The sequence below is a fragment of the Mastacembelus armatus genome, chromosome 1 (genome assembly GCF_900324485.2).
Source record: "Mastacembelus armatus chromosome 1, fMasArm1.2, whole genome shotgun sequence".
Lineage (NCBI taxonomy): Eukaryota > Metazoa > Chordata > Actinopteri > Synbranchiformes > Mastacembelidae > Mastacembelus > Mastacembelus armatus.
Window position 1 is genome coordinate 17,150,777 of NC_046633.1, and position 21,371 is coordinate 17,172,147.

General features: G+C 38.3%; 1 protein-coding gene across 3 annotated transcripts in view; it reads left to right on the forward strand.

The window, feature by feature from the left end:
• dnah6 (dynein, axonemal, heavy chain 6) overlaps window positions 1-16,963 on the forward strand; it is a 52,847-nt gene extending 35,884 nt beyond the window's left edge. For all 3 annotated transcript variants that reach the window (XM_026302530.1, XM_026302531.1, XM_026302532.1), the window contains 20 exons: window positions 205-272; window positions 467-647; window positions 783-962; window positions 1,064-1,297; window positions 3,001-3,136; window positions 3,399-3,568; window positions 3,985-4,175; window positions 4,438-4,598; window positions 6,296-6,384; window positions 7,762-7,908; window positions 8,956-9,094; window positions 11,205-11,324; window positions 11,500-11,621; window positions 11,959-12,088; window positions 12,242-12,369; window positions 14,081-14,266; window positions 14,966-15,038; window positions 15,292-15,443; window positions 16,284-16,506; window positions 16,744-16,963. In XM_026302530.1, the coding sequence (XP_026158315.1) occupies window positions 205-272; window positions 467-647; window positions 783-962; window positions 1,064-1,297; window positions 3,001-3,136; window positions 3,399-3,568; window positions 3,985-4,175; window positions 4,438-4,598; window positions 6,296-6,384; window positions 7,762-7,908; window positions 8,956-9,094; window positions 11,205-11,324; window positions 11,500-11,621; window positions 11,959-12,088; window positions 12,242-12,369; window positions 14,081-14,266; window positions 14,966-15,038; window positions 15,292-15,443; window positions 16,284-16,506; window positions 16,744-16,847 (2,934 nt within the window). In that variant the 3' untranslated portion in view covers window positions 16,848-16,963. The remainder of the gene's footprint in view (window positions 1-204; window positions 273-466; window positions 648-782; window positions 963-1,063; window positions 1,298-3,000; window positions 3,137-3,398; window positions 3,569-3,984; window positions 4,176-4,437; window positions 4,599-6,295; window positions 6,385-7,761; window positions 7,909-8,955; window positions 9,095-11,204; window positions 11,325-11,499; window positions 11,622-11,958; window positions 12,089-12,241; window positions 12,370-14,080; window positions 14,267-14,965; window positions 15,039-15,291; window positions 15,444-16,283; window positions 16,507-16,743) is intronic.
• Window positions 16,964-21,371: the final 4,408 nt, after the last annotated feature.

The window sequence follows — 21,371 nt, forward strand, 5'->3', positions numbered from 1 at the left end:
AACCTGTTGTCTATACAGCTTTTAAGTTGGAACTGCTAAATACATTTTTAAATATTAAAAGTGACATGGGAAATTAAATTGTTTTGCAAATTAATTTATGTATAGGGTACATGTAGAATTGTGGTTGTGTAAAAAAAAAGGATGATGAGAATGCATCTTTGTGCAGTTTATGTATTGCCTGTGCATTTTCTGGTTGTCTTGCAGGTATGTATCAAAGTTACGATCATCAATTTCACTGTGACCAAGTCTGGCTTGGAGGACCAACTGCTCAGGTACACTAATAGGTGTTTGATTCCATGATTTCATTTTCAACCACTAACTCTTTTTGTACCTCAGTACAGACTAAATGCACTTTTCACTAACCCCTTGACTATAATTTGGTGATATATTTGTTTGATTTCTTTTCTTTCCCCTAAATTCTACCAATTTCCTCTAATCTTCCTACAACCTGTCTTCCTCTCCTCAGTGATGTGGTGCGTCTGGAGAGTCCACATCTTGAGGAACAGAGGAATGAGCTGATTGTGCAAATCAATGCTGACCGTAACCAGCTGAAAGATATTGAAGACCGCATCCTTAAACTTCTCTTTACCTCTGAGGGGAATATACTTGACAATGAAGAATTAGTTCAGACTCTCCAAGAGTCAAAGGTAAATTTCAGATGAGACACAGTGAGAGAGGATGATGAATTTGCATCATCTTTGTAAATACTTTACACCAATTTTCCTTGTTATTGTATTATTCTGTTTTCCTTTCTTTTCTCACTATATTCGTATGTTCTTCAGGTGACATCACAGGCCATAAAGCATCGTCTGGAGGAGGCGGAGGCCACTGAGCTAATGATCAACTCTGCAAGGGAGTGCTACCGACCCGTAGCCACCCGAGGCTCAATCTTATATTTTGTCATTGCCAGTCTCTCTGAGATTGATCCTATGTACCAGTTCTCCCTGAAATATTTCAAACAGGTAAGAGAGAGTGACCAGGCTTTGTTTTTCAAGCCACAGACAAATCCCCATCTCATTTTTTTAACCTTTTTTTTTTAACCTTATTTTTTCAACCTCCACAGCTCTTTATTTGCACCATTGAGATGTCAGAGAAGAGCAGTGTGTTAGAAGAGCGCCTCCAGATCCTACTGGACCAGATCTTGCTGAACTCCTACATCAACGTGTCCCGTGGCCTCTTCGAGCAGCACAAGCTCATCTACAGCTTCATGTTGTGTGTAGAGATCATGAGGCAGTGTGGTGAGATCTCAGATAAGGAGTGGCAGCACTTCCTAAGAGGCGCTCCATCTTTGGAAAAGGTGAGGTGGGGAATAAAGTCAGAAACAATTATAAATTGCTAGTGTCCTAAATCTCATATAGGAGGGGATGGAGATGGGAATGGCTAAAATCAAAACATTTTTGAGTACTATAGTGATAAAAATAAGTTTTAGTGTAAAGTAAGTTTGACTAAAACCAGTTAGTTCCACATTTAACCTGCTATTTTTCAGTTTTTTATATGTTATTATCACTCAGATGAAACCCTAAAACAAGTTTCATAAATCTGTTTTATTACAAGTAAAAGGTAAAATGTACTATGTATACACACAACATATAAGGGTTTCATGTTCACATTTGAATCATATTTGCTATTTCTTGGTGTGCATATAAATATAAACTCAAAATGAAAACCTCAACCTGTTTTAAACCCAGGGAAAATTATATTCTAACTACACTGTATCTCATATTGTGAAATCAGCTTTTACTATGTTATAGCATAACATCCCCACCACATTCAAACTACAATGAGTTTGAAGTTACAAATTGTTGATGCAGTAGGCTGAGTTATTGAGCTGAACAGCTGAACTACATCTGCTCAGCTTCTCAGGGTTTGAATATACCAGAACGGCCAACTGTTAGCGAGAAGATTTGATCACTGAAACCAGAACAAATTGTAAGGCATGAGTCTTAATTGCCTGTTAAAATACAAAGATAACAACCTATTTTTAACTGTGTCATTAGTTCTGAATGAAAAAAAAACAACTTTCCAAGCAGTCTAATAATTAGAAGAAAATTGAGCAATTTATTCCACTTTGTTGGAGTCACTCTTAACTGCAGATAAACAAGGAGGTGTTTTAAAATACCTCCAGGTTAGCCTGCAGGCAGTATCTTTATTCTCTCCTGCTTTTATGTTAGGATAGAGTTGATAGAAAAAAGAAAAAAAAAGTCTGTCACAAAATGGCAATCCGACTGTGTCTTTCACGGCCAGCTTATTGCTGAGGAACTAGTGAGACATGGAAATACAAAATGTAGAGGAGAGACAAAAGAACATATGAGAAAATAATTCTGTGGCGAGGTTGACAAAATAATTATTGCTGTGAAAGAGGGACACCTTTAGAGGAGGTAAAGTAGGTCATTTTAACTGTTTAACTATAAATCTTTGAATAATCCAACTAGATGGATGATGGATAAATAGATGGATGGACGGATGGACAGGTGGGTGGGCGGACAGACAGAAGGTAGATACCAGTGACACCAGCTGAGTCATCATTGGTGTGGGCAGTAGGGAAAGCTGGGAAAGCGCAATACAGCCTTTAAGATTTAGCTCTATTGTTATTGATCATTTCTGATGCTTTAGAGCCCACAAAAAGGATCAGTCAGTATCACCCAGCGGTATATTTCTGTGTTCACCCACAAGTCAGTTCTCATTTATATGGTCTTCCCTTTCATTTCCTTAACATCTGCATTTCTGTCTCCTGTCTTTTTCATCACAACTTAAACACATCTACCATCTATCTTTGACTAATTTTTAATGCATTGCAAATTTGTGTTTACATCTTTGCTATATCATTATCTGTTATATCTACCTTTTGTCGATGTTTTGAATCATGCTCTCTTCACACTTTTAATGATATCAATAAATTTTTCTTTATTGCTTCTTTATTCAAGGTCTGTCTTCCATCTTTTTCCTGTCTACCCCTATTAGCATTATATTCACTGACTTTTCGATTTCCCCATCTTCTAGGAATATGCACAACAGCCTGATGTGCCTTGGCTAAGTGATTTTTGCTGGAAAATATGTTGTGAGCTGGAGGCCACATTGCCCTGCTTCAAGAACATCTCCAAAGAAATTACCAGAACCCATATCCACATCAAGCTAGGTAACCCAACCCAACTATTATCCCGGCTGATATAGCAAAAATCAGCATATTTAGTACACAGTGTTCCTGCTAAATATAAAAAGTATAATGTTTGACCTAGTTACAAAAAATAGTTTCTCACTGTCAGGTTTACATCTTAATCATTTCTCTACAATTAATTTCATTTATAGTGTGCAAAAGTCTATGCAGTCTATTGACATAGATGATAAAAATCTCTTCTGAAGATTTATATAGTATGAAATGACAGACACCTCTCTTTCAGGGTGTTTTGAAGCATCTGTTAATCCAGAAACCTGGAAAGATTATGTGTCAGAGTTGCCTGCTCTTGAGGAGTCTCAAGAGGTGAAGGACAGTGGGATCAGAGGCTACTGGGATGAGAGGTTGACCAACTTCCAGAAGTTAGTCCTTATCAAGAGCTTGATGGAAGACAAGGTAAGGTCTTTGGAAAGATGCTAGGTTTTGGACATTTGGTAGTTTCAAAATAGAAGAATTGCTGTTAAAGCAAATTTTTGCTAATTGCCCTAATGGACAAATTATTCTGGGCTTCAGTCCTCCCTGCAGCTCTGAGAAATTATTCTAATGTGCCTGCTTGCCTATGGAAAATGACAGTAAATGAGTTTACTGGTCTGTGTAATGATTTTCTGCCCACTTTGGATAAAAATTACCCATCAATTATTAATTATTAAATTTTATTTATATTTATGTCCCTATAATTTCAGTCTTTCTCAGTCTCATTTGTCAAATGTACTTTTTAGACTAGTCTACTGTTTTCTTACTTCACTGGATGTTTACCTTTTCTTTTGTCACACTTTTCTGCACATACTGTACTTCCTCCCTCTCCTGTCCAGGTTGTGTTTGCAGCAACAGAATTTGTGATTATCAGCCTGGGGAAGCAGTTTGTGGAAAATCCTCCAGTTGACCTGGCAAACCTCTATGGTGACATGTCCCCCTCTACCCCACTGATCTTCATCCTCAGCACAGGTTCTGACCCCATGGGTGCCTTCCAGCGCTTTGCAAAAGAGAGAGGGTGTCTTGACAGGTAAAAAAGGATAGCTGAACTGAAGCCCAAAGCTGGTGTCTGGAGTAGTAATATTGTTACAGTAACAAAAACCAATAAATAAATAATAGTTAGAATCACCCCTCCCCCCCAGTTTTGTCTTTTCATAGGTTTATCACAGCATATTATCATTTGAAAAATAAGCAATTATTTCATCATACAAACTACTTCTTACGATAATCAGCATTCATGTACAGCTGTGTACAGGTGATCAGTGTTTCTTCCATATCTCCCTGTTCCTCAGGGTTGAGTCCATTTCTTTGGGGCAAGGCCAGGGGCCAATAGCAGAGAAAATGATTCATGCAGCACTGAAGAATGGCAACTGGGTGTTCCTGCAGAACTGTCATCTGGCTGTCTCCTGGTTGTTAGCCATGGAGGAGCTCATCAAGACCTTTAATGAGCCTGGTATTGTAACATAAACCTAGAAGCACTTATGTGTATTTGTGTACATGGTGATCACACAAGAACAAACCTGTTACAGTGGTGGTATGTAATGAATTTCAGCCAAGGTTGCAGAACAGAGGCTTTTATTAGAACACCAAAAAAATAAGGGGAAAACACAGGAACCAAGAGTAGGGAGACAGGGTACAGAGACACAAGAACAGGAGACACCAAAACTCAGGAACCAGGAATCAAAGACATGGTTATCATTCACTTAACCAGCAAGTCAGTCAGACAATGAGTCCATAAGTACGATCCGGCGGGGAGCAAAGGAACAGGCCTGGTATATATACACACAGGGCGAGAGAATAAGGAGTAGAGCAGACAAAGGTGAAACTGATTAATACAAATGAACCTAAAGTACCTGGGGCTAAACCAGGTGATACAGGACATAGGAATCTAAAATAAGAGTCCAGAGCAGGAAGTCAGGTCATGGACCATGACAAAACCATTGTCAGATGTGGGTAGTGAAACATTTTTCAAAACATTTTGTATTACTGGCATTTGAGACCCTTTTTTAGGGGTGCTCAAGCACATCTAAATTTTGTCTCAGCACTCCTAAAAAATAATAATGATATATCAATAAGTCTATTATTAACAAAGATTTTGCGAATGTGTTGATTTTGCAAACTTTGCAGTTGTTAGAGATAAGGGACAATCACAGGCTCAAATGGCTTTATTCAAGATTTAATAACCAGAGCTCTTTATAAAATAAAATTGTTACTTACTCTAGTACAGTAAGGGGAGGTAGCATGCATATTTAACACTGGTAATCTGCCATGCATGTAAAAACACTGTAAAAGAAGAAAGAAGTAGGAATGGATTTCATGGTGGAGATTAAAACTACAAGTTGAAAAGTTAACATTAGTAAATACAATTGCTGACTGTTCTGAGTATTAACATTGTATTAAAGTTGTCTTAACACTGCAAAAGTGTATTTGATGATCCTTCACCCTTTCTTATATTGTTGTACATCTTGGTCTCAGGTGGGAAAAGCAACCAAAAAACAAGTGGATATCATCATTGTCACATCATTTAAAAATACAGTCTTTTTACCTTTGGTAACTTTGTATATTTTGCTACCTTTTGTCCAATGCATAAAATTGTTAGCAGCAGTAGTCCCTTTTTCACTGCTGATTCAAGGTAGGAGTTTTGTGCCAGTTTTCTGCCTTGCCATTCTGCATAGAAGGAACTTCATAAGAGCAGTGTGTAATTTACTCTGTGATAATTTGTGAAATTTCTGTACCATCTTGTGCTTCCTGCTAAAGGGACCACAGATGTAATTTAGCCAATTCTGCGGCAGTCATGGAATATTTATTTTCCCTGTCATATAAGATATTGTGAAGGTACATAATAATGAAGCTAAACCATCATGACATTGGTAGTTTACTTATCAACATTACCTAAAGGAGCATTAATAGTAGGCTTGTGACTTGTTTTGCATAGCCCTAGCTCTGTGCCTCGCTTTCTGAAACTTAAAAAATGCCAAGAAAAAAGACATAATCACATGCATTGCAGTGTGCAGACAACACACCATGACTGAGCTGCTAGGGACAAATTGACTATTTGACTGCTCAGCATTTGTCTTTTCTGTTTAGGCAGAGATACACTCATTAACATATTTGTTCTTTTGTATATTATTTCTCTTTCTTCCTGTGTAGACACAATCATCCACGAGAATTTTCGTTTGTTTCTCAGTTCGATGCCCACCAAAGTATTTCCTGTTACAGTACTCCAAAACTCTGTCAAGGTAAACAACACACACACACACTGTACAACTACATTCATTAGTTACAAAGAGTAACTGTGCTAGTATGCTCAGGTGTTACATAATAGCATTGTACTTGTTTCTGTTGGGATAAATGAGTCTGATTTTGGCGTATAATTAAAATGGATGTGATTTGCATCCAGTTTATCAGGAAAATATGCAGCATTTTCCATGCTTTGTTATTAGGGGAAAACAATAAAGAATGCGTCCTGTTTCCTAAGGAGAGTTAGGACAGTGGCTGAGTGGGCAGCACTGTTGCCTCACAGCAAGAAGGTTAACCCAGCAGTGACCTTTCTGGAGTTTGGTTATCCTACCTGTGCTTGTGTGGGTTTCCTCCAGGTACTCTGGTTTCCTCCCACAGTCCAAAAACATGTATGTCAGGTTGATTGGTGACTCTAAATTGCCCATAGGAGTGAGTGTGAGTGTGTGAGGTTGTTTGTCTCTATGTGGCCCTGTGATGGACTGGTGACCTGTCCAGGGTGTACCCCTGCCTTTCACCCAAAGAGAGCTGGGATAGGCTCCAGCAGATCCCTGTGACTAGTTGTCCAATTAAAAAAAATAACAATGAAGACTAATAGATTTCAGTTGTTTGTGGTGGAGAAATCAAACCCTCAAAACCTTTTAGTAGACCAAGACATTGCCTAACATATTTTTATGTTATATATGTTTTTTTTTTTTGTTGTTTTGTTTTTTACCAGCTACAAAAATGGAAGTATGGAAAATAAAGCTAGCTTAATGGTCTTCGCTTGACTGGTTCAGTTGGTGCAACTTTGTAACATCTTTGTGACTTGTTCTGCATAGCTGTAATGTGTGCTTAGCTCACTGCAACTTGACAAATGACAGATAATGGCAGAGAAACACACTGCAGTGTGCACACATCACAAGATAACAGAGCTCCGGGTGACACAAATGACTAAATGGCTGCTGTTTTTGTGGTGGGTTCTGTTTTTTCCCCCACAGCATTTGTTTTAGTGAAAAAATACTTTTAGGCATGCCTTTTTCTGCATAGTCAAAGAAGCATTCATTAGGTTATTTATTCTTTTGTTGATGACTGAATAATTCTTTTCTCTGTTCCTTTGGAGACACATCACTCCACAAGCTCTTTAGTTGATGGAATGATGAGCACCATAATGCTTCACTTAATTCATGTTGCTTCTCAGATAAATAAAGGTAAATACTTTCAACAGTGGGATTAATACATTTTAATGAAGGATAATTTCACAAGAGCTAAAGGTTTCACAGAAATAGGCTCACCAACTTAACAAGAAGGAACTCAACTCCAGTAAGTTAGAGCAGAATTCACTGTGGTGTTGTAAATAGCAGCCATCGAGCCCAGTGTGCTTGTGCTGTCATTGCCAGGTCACTAATGAGCCTCCTAAAGGCCTGCGAGCCAACATGCGACGAGCTTTCACAGAGATCTCCAGAAATTTCTTTGAAGACCACATTCTGGGATGCCAGTGGAGGAAGATCGTCTTTGGAATCTGCTTTTTCCATGCAATAATCCAGGTTATATATACTTTGTCATAAATGCTTTGAGGGTCTGGATATTCTGTGTTTTACTCTCTTGTTACATATTGTTGCACAACCCCAATTCCAAAAAAGTTGGGATGCTGTGTAAAATTTACATAAAAACAGAATGCAATGATTAGCAAATCTCATAAAGCCATATTTTATTCACAATATAACAGAAAACATACCAAAGGTTTAGACTAAGAAAATGTACAATTTTAAGAAAAAAATAAGTAATTTTGAAATTGATGGCAGCAATAGAAGTCAAAAAAGTTGGGACAGGCACATGTTTACCACGGTGTGGCATCCCCTCTTAACCACAGTCTGTAAACATCTGGGAACTGAGGAAACCAGTTGCTGCAATTGTGGGAGAGGAATGTTGTCCCCTTTTTGCCTGATATATGATTCTAACTGCTTAACTGTTCTGGGTTATTTTTCATTTCAAGCTGTGCCAAATATTTTCAATTGGTGAAAGGTCTGGACTGCAGACAGGCCAGTTCAGCACCCAGATTCTTCTTCTATGAAGCTATGCTGTTATAGATGCAGTGTGCAGTTTAGCATTGTCCTGCTCCAGCAAGGCAATATGCAAGGCCTTCCTTGAAAAAGGAAATCAAAATTTTGATTTGTCTGACCAAAGAACAGGTTTCCACTTTGCCACAGACTGTCTTACATGAGCTTTGGCAAACAGAAGACAGCTGCACTTCTGGATCTTGTTCTTACGTTGAGGAACACTATTCTGTTCATCTCTGCCCATCTTTACTTCTGAGAAACTGATGCTCTTTTTATACCCAATCACGTTACTGACCTGTTGCCAATTAACCTAATTAGTTGCAAAATGTTTTTCTAGCTCTTCCTTGTTAGTACCACTTACTTTTCCAGCCTTTTGTTGTCTCTGTCTCAACTTTTTTGTGGCTACCATCAGTTTCCTTACCAATCACTACACAGTGTACCAACTTTTTAGAATTGGGATTGTATGTATTTGTGTTGTGTGAACCTGTCACACTTCATATGTCATTTTTTGTGTTTTATCTTCATGTGTCTTAGGAGCGGAAGAAGTTTGGCCCTCTGGGTTGGAACATTCGCTATGAGTTTAACGACAGTGACAGGGAGTGTGGTTTGCTCAACCTCAACCTCTACTGCAAAGATGGCACCATCCCTTGGGATGCACTCATCTACATCACTGGTATGATGTCCACACATAAGGACAAGGATTTGTGCATGGATTTATTAACTGGGCTCTGCAAATTCAACATTGTAATGTGCCAGTGTTATGCAGAACCTAAGACTGTTAAACAAGGCAGGAAACAGTCGCTACTTGTGCTGGCATATGTTGCCAGTGAGAGCACAGCATGTGTTGTTTTGTCAACAATACACATTTTCAGTATCATGTGAAATGGTGAAAGCAAAATGTTTGCTGATTTCACAAAGCAGGGCAGTTTTCTAACACTGTTTCACTCTGTCATGCAGCTGTGCTCTCACTCAGTGAACTGCCACTGCGCTCTTTCTTAGCTGTGTTTATAGAAATGCAACGGAAAGCACAGATGTCCCCACCACAGCAAAGCTGTTCTTCTCTGTCAAACTCAACAGATAAGGACACTGAACAGTTGAACAGCGATCTATTTAATATGAAGAAGACAAATTTTCAATTATTGTACGTGGAAGATTCCACTCTACTTATGCTGTACCAACAAGGAAAGACTAAACGTTTGAAACACCTTACTATGATGCAATTAAATTTTAAAGCTATTATCTTCACAAAGATGATGTACTGTAGTTAAATTAACCCTTCAAAAAACTTTGTACATACTTCATTATAGCCTTTATTTATTTTTTATTGAAAGCTGCATTCACTTTAATGAGAAGTATCTGGCAACTTGAGTGAGTGTATGCAGTACCTGTGGCATGCATCTGACAAAGCTATCATATCTTACCCACTGATTTTGAATAATGACTTACTGTGTAGATGGTTTTTATATATATTTATATATATATATCTGGCAGAAAATTATGGCGTTAATTAAATGAAAAATTCGATTTATTTTCCACATCTACAATTTGGAGTTTTCATAATCAACTTGAGGTGGAACATTTTTTACCACTTTGAATGTCACATTTCACATCAAAATCTTATTGTCATAGCAGGGTTCAGGCTAATGTAATAGCTACTGGAATTTTTATTTCCTGTTTTAATTTTCTTAGTGATTATACCTTTTTCAACATGTATCCATATCCTTAATACAAATATAGACACATACTGTATGACATTTTAGTTGAATTTAATTCTATCAGCCTAATATAGTTGATCTCAGACTTAAATAACAGTCATCTTCAAAGTTGTTATAAAGAAGAAGGAGGGATCGCTTTCATTACCAATACCCCTCACATCTCTAAAGTTCTTTTTTTTCTATGTCTTTTTCAATTACACCGCCAAATAATTATGTGCTGCATTCAGTCTCTTCAGTCTCAGTGGAGCACATCACATCAAATTGATGTCTCTCATTGTTGTTATTACACTACTGTGTTATTAGTTTAATCCTTAATTCTGACGGTCTTTATGAGGCAGAGCTACACACTATTTGAGGAAAAGAATGTGGACTCCAATCAAGCATGATATTGCCTTTCCTCTTTTAGAAGGAGCAGTTTCTCTTGTATTGTACAAAAAATAAAATAGAAAATAAGCCTCTGGCAGCTTTACTATGCCTGTAGCTTATTAACGGCGCCAGGAGAGATTTGTCTGATTTTTATCTTCTCTTTTTTTCTTTTGGTAATATGTACTATACCATTTAGTAATGCATGTCACAGTTCTACCCCTTTTGCCCCCCGCTCATGTTATTTCCTGCTGGCCCCACAGGTGTCTGCCTTTCTTTGCTGTGTATTACTGCATGAGAAAAGGGCTGGAGAAGGAAGAACAGACAAACAAAAAATAAATATGTAAACAAAACCTGTTTTTGGTCTTTTGACCAAATGTGTGAGTAAAAATGATGTTTTTAAAAACCATAACATTTATTGAGGAAAAAGATGCATTTTTTGACTACCTACCCACTGTCTCAGAAAGGAATATAGAAATATATCATTTTAATTAAAAAAGAAAAAACACCAGTGTCGAAACAGACAGAATAAAGTAAACAGTATAAAGTATAAATTATAACTTGATCAGCTAGACAAATAACAGAAGTATTTTATCTACTGACTCTGAATCACATTTTTAAAAAATTGTATGTGGGATCCTCTAACACATCCGTAACAGCATTTATGCAAATTGGTAACTTTCAGTTGTCTTTGTGTCCTTCCAGGTGAGATCACATATGGAGGTAGAGTGACAGATGCCTGGGACCAACGCTGCCTCAGGACTATCCTCAAAGGCTTCTTTTCCCCTAAAACTCTAGAGCCTGGCTACACTTTCTCCTCCTCAGGTAGTGGTCAATCCCCTTCTCCCATTGCCCCTCTCACTGAACATCCATGAAATAGCAGCAAAAGCAATAACAACACATTAGCATCCCCTGCACCAGGTGTGTGCGTGTGTGTGTGTCTGTGTGTATTCAAAACTCCATTTGTTACATCTGGCATTTTTATCCCCTCTGTGTTAAGGTACCTACTATGCCCCAGATACAGATGAATTGGAGCAATACAAAAAGTATATTGAGAGTCTTCCAATCATTGATGACCCCGAGATCTTTGGCATGCATGAGAACGCCAACCTGGCTTTCCAGGTGAGGAACAATATTGAAAAATTAACAGTATCTAGTATCAAAGAAAAACATACAAATCTGCAAAAACTCTAAACCTATATGATTGAAGGTATAGAGATACAGATATAGAGTTATATGAGCAGATATCCAAAACAAAATGCTATTTAGCTTTTTTTTTCTTGAATATTGTGCTTTACCTAATAAAAGTTATTATATATTTCAAGATGTAATTTGGATCTGTTGCAAGATCTGTCCTGGAGACAGTTCTATTTAAAGACTATAAGAGTGAAAGTGTAAAATATCAATACATTAATAGCCTCAGGTTGTGTGTTTTTCCTGTGTGTGTTTGCCTCTTCAGCGCCAAGAAACCATGATTTTAATCAACACCATACTGGATGTTAACCCTCGTTCCTCAGCCCAACATGGACCTAAAAGTAATGATGAGATAGTCTGTGAGCTGGCGGAATCTATACTAGCCAAGATACCTGGTATATAGACATACATACATACACATGCATACAGCTACACACTTTCACAGCAAGTGTGGCTAATTGCTAAAAATGTGTACTGTCATCAATTCTATATGTAAATGCTGTTTTTGATATCTTCCTGTCCGCGAATGGGTTTGTCTCCCTGGGCAGAGCGTCTGGAGATGGATGAGGCAGTAGAATCCTTGTTTGTACGAGATGATAACGGCCGCCTGAACTCCCTCACAACCGTGTTGGGCCAAGAAGCTGACAGATTCAACAAGCTGCTTAGAGTTCTCAGGGTGACGCATAAAGCACACATGAACACACACACTGAATATGAACACACACACTGAATAGTACAGACTATTCTGTAGGACAGACAGTTTTCGTGGGTTGGTCAGGCTAAGGCAGAGGCACAGAAAGTAGTATCTTGTTCAGTATTTTAGTACTCCTGAATTTCCCTTTGGGGATGAATAAAGCTTATCTTATCTTATCTTATCTTATCTTATCTTATCTTATCTTGTCTTATCTTATCTTATCTTATCTTATCTTATCTTATCTTATCTTATCTTATCTTATCTTATCTTATCTTATCTTATCTTGTCTTGTCTTGTCTTGTCTTGTCTTGTCTTGTCTTGTCTTGTCTTGTCTTGTCTTGTCTTGTCTTGTCTTGTCTTGTCTTGTCTTGTCTTGTCTTGTCTTGTCTTGTCTTGTCTTGTCGTTTCTTATCTTGTCGTTTCTTATCTTGTCGTTTCTTATCTTGTCGTATCTTATCTTATCTTATCTTATCTTATCTTGTTTTGTCTTGTCTTGTCACCAAATAAAAGAGAAATACAGCAATTTTATGCATATATCAAATTTTATTTTATGTATATGCATAAGCTGCTTTCAGTACTGTTTGTAGTAGTTTGTACCTGCATCTCTGCTCTTGCACGTTTGGTTTTTCTTTTCCTGTTTTTGTTTTCATCTAAGGCATTTTGAATCCCTGTTTTGATTCCTTCTCTAATGGAAACTATTTAGCTGCTGCGCCTGTTGCATCGCAGGGCTTATTTTATATTTAAGCACTCAAAAACTTTCTACACTCCAATTATGGCAGTAGTTGCTGATGACCGTAAGGCTAACTATTCATAACTTAAAGCAAAGATAAGACTGCACAGACCAACAAAACAGCAGCTCTGGGCCACAAGACCTGCAACTTCATATAATTCCTGCAAAAGCAATTTGTACATATGTCAGTGCAATGCATAGACCTGTACAAGAGCAGGACTAGAAGTAAATTACAGTGAGTCAGTTTTCCATTTGTGAGGAGACAGTGTCAGCAATCCTTCCATCCAAAGCTGCTGCTTTTTGCTGTGCCACATATCACACTTAATTATGATTGACAGTTACCAAGCACCACACTGAGATCATTGTAACATTGTACAGGAGCTGAAATCCATCAGTTAATCATCGTATTGTCTGCCAAACATTAGACAGCAACAAGCCAGTGATGGATATGAACAGACTGACCTGTTTTATCTTATTGTACTCCAGGTCATTTTTACTTCCTTTCCCCAGAGCAAAAACACCCAGGTTATTAAATCTAAGGGTCATCATTTTCTATATGACAGATACTGATATTTCCTTGATTGGTTTGGCTCTCAGACTTTATCTGTCACATCCCCACTTGAAAGCTAGTAGTGTCCTTCACAGTTGGAGTGCCCAATTTTTGAAGCACACTAGATTAGAAAGATAAGTTAGACATCAGCTGATTCAAACCAAGAATGACATTCTTATGGTTACAGTGACATATGCACTGAAAAACCTGAAGCCTGTAGTAAAAAGTGCCGTTGCATTCTCCTATTAATTGTACATGTTCTACAAACATATTGACACAAACTGCTGATATTTCCTGTTGCTTCTCATTGTCAAAACACCACAAATATACATATTAGAAATAAAAAGCATTTGTAGAGGATCCTCATGTCATTCTCTCCACCTCAATACGGTATCTAAATCTGTTTTTTCCAGATGTCCCTTGTCACTCTGCAGAAGGCTATAGCAGGTCTAGTGGTGATGTCAGAGGAGATGGACCGTATCTACACAAGCTTCCTAAATAACCAGGTTCCCACCCACTGGGCAAATTCTGCCTACCCTTCCCTCAAAACCCTGGCTTCCTGGGTCAGGGACCTGGCCCTCAGGACTGCCTTCATCCAGGTTGAGAAGAGAACACAGGCATTCACACAAAAACACACACGCATTTGCATGTTTGGTGTGAATTATGCAGAGTTACAAATAGGTTGTTTACCTTAATAGTCAATAAATACAGCTGAAAAGCATTTAAATTAATCAGAGATTAGTGACAACATGGAAATAATATGATAACGATATGACTATGCATATCAGTTTGGTTTGTGTGCATGCATGCATGCATGTATTTGTGGGTTATCCCATTAGGCTGAAAAATACTAACACATGAACATTCTGTAATCTTCCCTGAGGCTCAGACCATCTCTCTCACTCTCTCCTACATGCCTCTTTCAGTGTCTGGTTCATCTCCCCTGACTTAAGCTGTTGTTCCGTAAGACTGGTTTGAACATGTGTGTCACACAATTACTAAAATTCACTTACACACATATACAAAAGGGACAAACATGGGAGAATTGCATGAGTCTATAAAATGATGGGTAGCTCCTGAGTCATGCTGCAATGTTCACTACCTCAGAAGAGAGAATCCACCTCACTGTGCCAGTGCAAGTGCAATCACTGAGTCACTTTCAGGTCCCATAAGTAACAGCACACTTGTAATGCACCATGGCTTGTTAAACACTGAACACAACACATTAAAAATGTAGCTATTTTAAGATACTTTCAGTTACATCCCTCCCTCACTTTCTGTATTTCATCTCTTGCTAGACTTGGATCACACGTGGCCAGCCCAAATCTTTTTGGGTCTCTGGATTCTTCTTCCCTCAAGGCTTTCTTACTGGTAAAACACTGCACCATTAAAATATTGTAACGAGAATTAGCAGTAAAGGAAATTTCAAAGTTGCAAGAATATATTGTAGTACTATAGAATAATGATGACCATTCTTCGAAGCTTACCTGAAAATGATGTGATTATTGTACTGTAGTGTTTAACCACTCAACATCCTCAGCTGCCACTATCTAAATGTGTTGTTTCACACAAAAGAACACAATAAAAGGTGCTTTTGTGTTTTCACCTGTGTGCTGGTCTCTAGGGGTGCTTCAGAACCATGCCAGACATTACAATTTGCCCATTGATGAGCTCAGCTTCCGCTTCAGTGTGCTGCCAGCATACAGGGACCAGGCAGCAGTGAGTGAGGCTCTGCGCACTCTGCCCAACAATGAAGAACTGGACGTGGATAAGGAGGTACTGGAAAGGCAGTGGGGGTTGTTCCTGGTATGTGATGCTTAAGGATTCTGATAAATATAGTCTGTCTATGGTCTTGGGCCTATAAGATTGTTCCAAACATATTTGCCCTCGTAGCGGTTTTTCCAAGAAACTTTCCCTGAAGTGCACTCTTACTTATTTTTGAAGAACTTACAACTTCTATTGTCCATATAGTATTTTAGCCATTTCTTCCAGATTTGTTTTCTCACACAAGCTTCTTTTTTCCTTTTCCACAATAAATCCAGCAAAATTAACAATGCAAATTGCCTTCTGGTGGATGTGCACAGATGTTGTACACTCACCCGCAGGTTAATGTGTTACTCTGTACAAGGATTTAGATGGATTGTCTAGTGCCAGAACACAACCACCAACCTGCCAGTGTTCTTTTGTCTTCATACACTCATGCAGTATAGCTTCTTTTGATTCACAGCTAAAACAATCAATCATTTTTACAGTTTGCAATTAGGTTTCAGATCAGTTGTCATTTTAAATTGAGCTGAGATTAATAACTTTATGAGTAGTACACTTTATTTCATGCAGTATAAGAGAATAGAATAAACATTCTTTTTTGCTATGCTGAATTAATTTCCTTGTTGGGTCACAAATTCAGCACTTTGCTAAATGAAAATAAAATCCATAAAGCTGAGGTAAAATAGCTAGTCTACAGTAGCAAAGAAAAGGTTTTATGTTTTTGTCAGAGGCCCAGTTTCTAGAGGGACTGCTCTTCCGATTTACTATGAAACACAAGTAACAATAATTCAATTACTCAATCACTTACTGTGAATATGTTTCTTCGACTCATCTTATTTGCATGAACAGTTACCAGAGCCAGAGGATGGTGTGCTTGTGCACGGTATGTTCATGGATGCCAGTCGCTGGGATGATGCCAACATGGTGATTGAGGATGCGTTACCTCGAGTGATGAACAGCATGCTACCAGTGGTGCACTTTGAGCCTCAGCAGAACTACGTGCCTGAGCCTGACCTGTACCACGCTCCTCTGTACAAGACCTCAGCCAGAGCTGGGACTCTGTCCACCACTGGTACATACAGATCCATACAGATACCTTCTCTCACATTAGAGTTGTGTTTATGCTTTACTATTTAACATTTTAAGGCAGACATGGGCATGTTTGTGTTAATATTCCTTGATTTGTTTTAGGGAATTATTGTGGGGGGTTGGGAGGGGTAAAGACAATGATCTCCTATGACTTAGCAATGCAAAGGATAGTTATTTTGGTTCATTTTGTTCATCAACCTTCATTTCTGTCTCCCTGCAGGCCACTCAACTAATTTTGTTGTGACAGTAATGCTTCCCTCCAAGCGACCCAGTGACTATTGGATATCAAAAGCCTCTGCTCTCCTGTGCCAGTTGGATGATTAGGATTTTTATTCAAGGAGAAAAAAGGAATTTCAAATGCCCTGCCTTGAATTAATGTTGTATCTTTTGTGGAATTCTTAATAAATTTTTCCACAGACACAATTTATTCTGAAAGTGCATGTTCTTCCCTTATGTTGTAATAAACACTTAACACAATCAAACATTTGTGTGTCTAAGGAGACCAGTTATATTTCTCAACAAATTCTGCTGCCACCTGATGTTTTGCAGTACATCTATATCTTTATACATCTCTACATATTACATCTCCACGGTGTAAACACCATATACTAAACTCTTGTACTGGGGAGTTCCATTCACACTCACATTCAGTGGTTGTGAATGTGCTTATGGAAATGTACAGTACACAAATTGTATAAAATATAGTAGTACAGTAGATGGATGAAATACACACATTAAAAACCTACAAAGAAAAAGCTAACAAACAGCTAAGAGAGATGAGTTGAGACAAGAAAAAGTGATGATCATTAAATAATGAGATGTTTCCACCGCATCCCCCACGCACATCAGCAGCCTATTTGTGTCACTTAAGGCATGTAGTGCAAACACATAAAATATGGCTCTTCAAACACACCCACTACAGTACTGGGGACGGGGTGTAGACACACTGTCACACACACTGGCTCCTACACACCTCATTGCTCCAATAATAGAAGGCAGGAACAAGCATATATAAACACTATATTTAACATCAGGGAACTGCATGAGCTCATGCTCACTTTGTTGTAGAAACAAAGATAATTCATTCAATTGGAAAAGTTATATTTAAGACCAATGAGAACACCCATACTATTAACATTTATCTTCACTATTAAAGGAAAAAAATGTTCAGTTAAATGAGAATACTGCTTACTCTGTCTGATAACTATAAAGCTGTCAGCAGTAGTTGCTTGGCTTTACTGAACATTAAGGAGCATTAAGGACATGCATTATCTATCAGCCTTCACTTTTTCATCTGAGATTCTACCAAATTTTCCGTTTTCTCAAGTTTTAAAATCTATCTGTTTCTCATTAACTCACTTTTTTAAAATGTCCTTTCTGTCATCTGTCCCTTTGTCCTCACTGTTATGCACTTTAGTTATTGCACTAACATACTCTCAATTTTTGTGCAGGTTTGGGATCGGTGGAAGGGCCAGATGCCGCCCATGTCATAAAGCTGTAAATGGTAATGAGTCGTCTAGCTTCGAAGGGGCTTTTGAGTGCACTTCATCAGGACATGAGGACACTTCAGAGGTGAAATCTTTCCATTTATTAATCTCACCATCATTCAGATTTGAACGGTGCTAGTGAAAACAAGTTTCAGCTCTATAATGCTGCAAATGTCATGCAGTGGGAAAGCACAATGATCCAGTTCAATTCATTTTGTCAAATTTGTTCCAAGCAGTGTGTGCAAAATGACTGCCCAATGTGTTCACACATGCATGATTTTCTGCAGCTCTTCAACCCCCTAACCTCCTGACCTCCTTTATTAACCTCCTTTTTGATGATCAATCCTTATGAGCCAAGCTTATGCACTACGAATAACTATGAATGTACTGTACAGTTATTAGGGTAGGAATCATAATGAAAATGGTGGAAAAGGATTGAAGAAGTAAATGAGATTATATGGCCCAGTCACTCTGAAACCCGATTAACAATGTTTTATCATCCCACACGCACACATTTTCATCCCTGTGTGGATTAAATCAGAGGGAAGAGGACATGGGGTTCATGCTGAAACAGATGAGTCTAAAGGCAATGTTTCTTTTTTTTTTTTCTGGGGTAATCATAAGGAGGGGGCATTAAAAGATTTTGTGTAAGACTAAGAAATAGAGCACACATACAGTAGTTGATGACAGCAGCTGTAGGACATTGAGGACAGCTGTTAACATGACTATGTTGCAACTCATCATCCTGTTTGTAATGATGAAAAGCACAGATTGACGGAGGGTCAGGATTGTGTTCTCACTGAAGTGATGTGCAATTTGGTTTAATGATACTGACAACAGTAAATGTGTGATTACGAAGTGTTTGTATATATCAGATTGCACTCTCTGGGTCACATGAGTTTATTCATAATCAAATGATTTCACATTTCACAACGGCAGTGACTTTCAGATTTTTGTCTGGATGCTCATTGTAAAATGTAAAGAAATGGTAAAACATTTTCAGTAGCACTCTCACTTTCTTGCCAAGACTTAGTTGAGAAGTTCAATATCACTTTTAGCATCAGTGGCGTTAGACTCAGCAGCTGTTTAGCATAGCTTATCATATGTGCTTACATTAAAAAAAAGAAATAATTAAAATTTACGACCAGGAGCGGGATGCATAATGGCTGTAAATAAATGAAACCAATGAAATACGGTATATTTGAGCTTTAGATGCACTAAAGGGAAGATTTGATTACATACACACCTCAGTCATGCTGAGGTGTAAGGTCACATGTAGTTGGATTCTTTCTGACCTGGTGACAAATGAGACAACTATTCTACAAGTCCGATAGATCTCACAGGAAGTTCATGTAAGGTCTGTACATGACACTAATTGCACAAATTTTATGGAGATCTGTTCAAGCTGACCTGGCACCATCAATGCCACCAGAGCAAACTCAATTCACCAGATCTGCTTCTGTAGGGAAAGGTGGAGTAAGGGCACTGCCTCTGTCAGTCTTGTTGTTTAATGGAAGATATGTGCATTTGTGTTTGCGTGCTACTGCAGCATGGTGTGAGAGAGAGTGGTGCAGTTCCAGCCACCAACATCTGTCTGTCTGCATGAGGTGAAGCTTGAGATTAGATTTGACCAATGTGAGCATGGCATCACTCTGCTGAGCACCATGGTGTGTGTGAGCTGCTAAATGTTCTGACTAATATCACAGGCAGTAAGGAAATTGGATCACCCCTGACTTGGTCTATCGCAGACATTCATTCTGGCTGAAAAATGAGGAAGGTTGCTGGGTGTTACATGTTCATATATCAGCTCAGTTTAACCTATCAGCTCTGGGCACACAGAAGTTTAATGCACAACGTTGTGCATTAGTCTGAAATTGTGTAGTCCTAAAACTAACACCATTGTGTCTGGCCACACGCCCTCTGAAGTGTCCAATACAGGGAATCCATAAATGTTTCAGTTCAATGCTTTGCTATATACACAAATTTTGATTTCTCACAGAGTTAGATTGATTGTTCGTATCTGCAGCTAGAAAGCGGTTACTTAATTTGTCACAAAGACAGAGCTGTAGAAGAGCTGGTTGGCAGATATTTTACCACTGGACAGAAGCTGACTAGCTGTGTCCCCGTGTGTCCAGTCTTTATGCTAAGATAACCACCTACTGGCTGCAGGTCGTACTTATTGTACAGACATGAGACCATAACACCAATCTTCCCTGTAACTGTCTGGAGGAAAGCAAATAAATACACTTCCCGAATGGGAAAATATTCCATTCAGGCTTATACTATGAAAAATACCATGCTAATCACGTTATGATAAGCCAGGCATATCAGATGAAACACTGTGATTACACTATTCAGTTAGACTGATAACAGCAACTCTATTATAGCCCAGTCACTACAAGAGAGAAGTCAGGACAACTTTGGTGAGTGCAGTCATTTGTATTGTGTAGTAATTTGTAGCATGTCAGCCACTCAAATACAAGCAATTAGCACATTTTTCCTTTATTCTCAAAATAGTCATGTACAGTGATTGTTTGTTGTATGTACATCATTAAAAGGAAAATCACTCTTAGGTGAGATGCACAAAGCAAAAGACACTCAGGTTGGCCAAAATACAACACGGGTGATTAAAAAGAAGAGAAAACATGGTAAGGCAAACCGTCACATACGCGTTTGTATGTTTTTCAATGATAGTCATACTGCTTTTTGAGCTGCTTGCACTTTTGAATTGCAGATCTTTTACCCTGAATTCACATTTTGATTGCAGTCACTTCCAACAATGCCACAATTGCTTCTTACACTTAAAAATAAGATATGCAGAAAACCCATCAACACTAACAATAGGGGTTATCTCACAAAGTATCACATTAATTGGATGTCATCACATGTCAGCTCAGGTCACATGTACTGTATGTAGAGGACACTTCTCATGTGAGTCATTATGACTCTGGTGTTCATATTGTTGAACATCAGTCACTAAACAATTTCTTTCATTATCCTTTAATCTATTATCATCTATTACACAAATGTATTTACAATAGCCGAAGGCCCTTTATCCATTAGTGTCATAGGCTTTGACAGGCATAACAACAAACCAACATGGGCTCAATGAAAAAAAAAAAACAGCTATGCTTATTCTTCCATGTTCACCTGCAGCGATCCCTGCAAACTGTGGTTAACGTACACCTGCAGTGACAAACTGACCAATATCAAAGAAACAGTTCACCTTTTGGTTAAATAACTTTACTGCTACTTACTTTCCTGAAGAAGGTTAGACGAGAAGATTGATACCACTGTCATATACAATAAATGTGCAGCTGCAACCAGAGATAAACAGCTCCCCTGGCTTTGTCCAAAGATA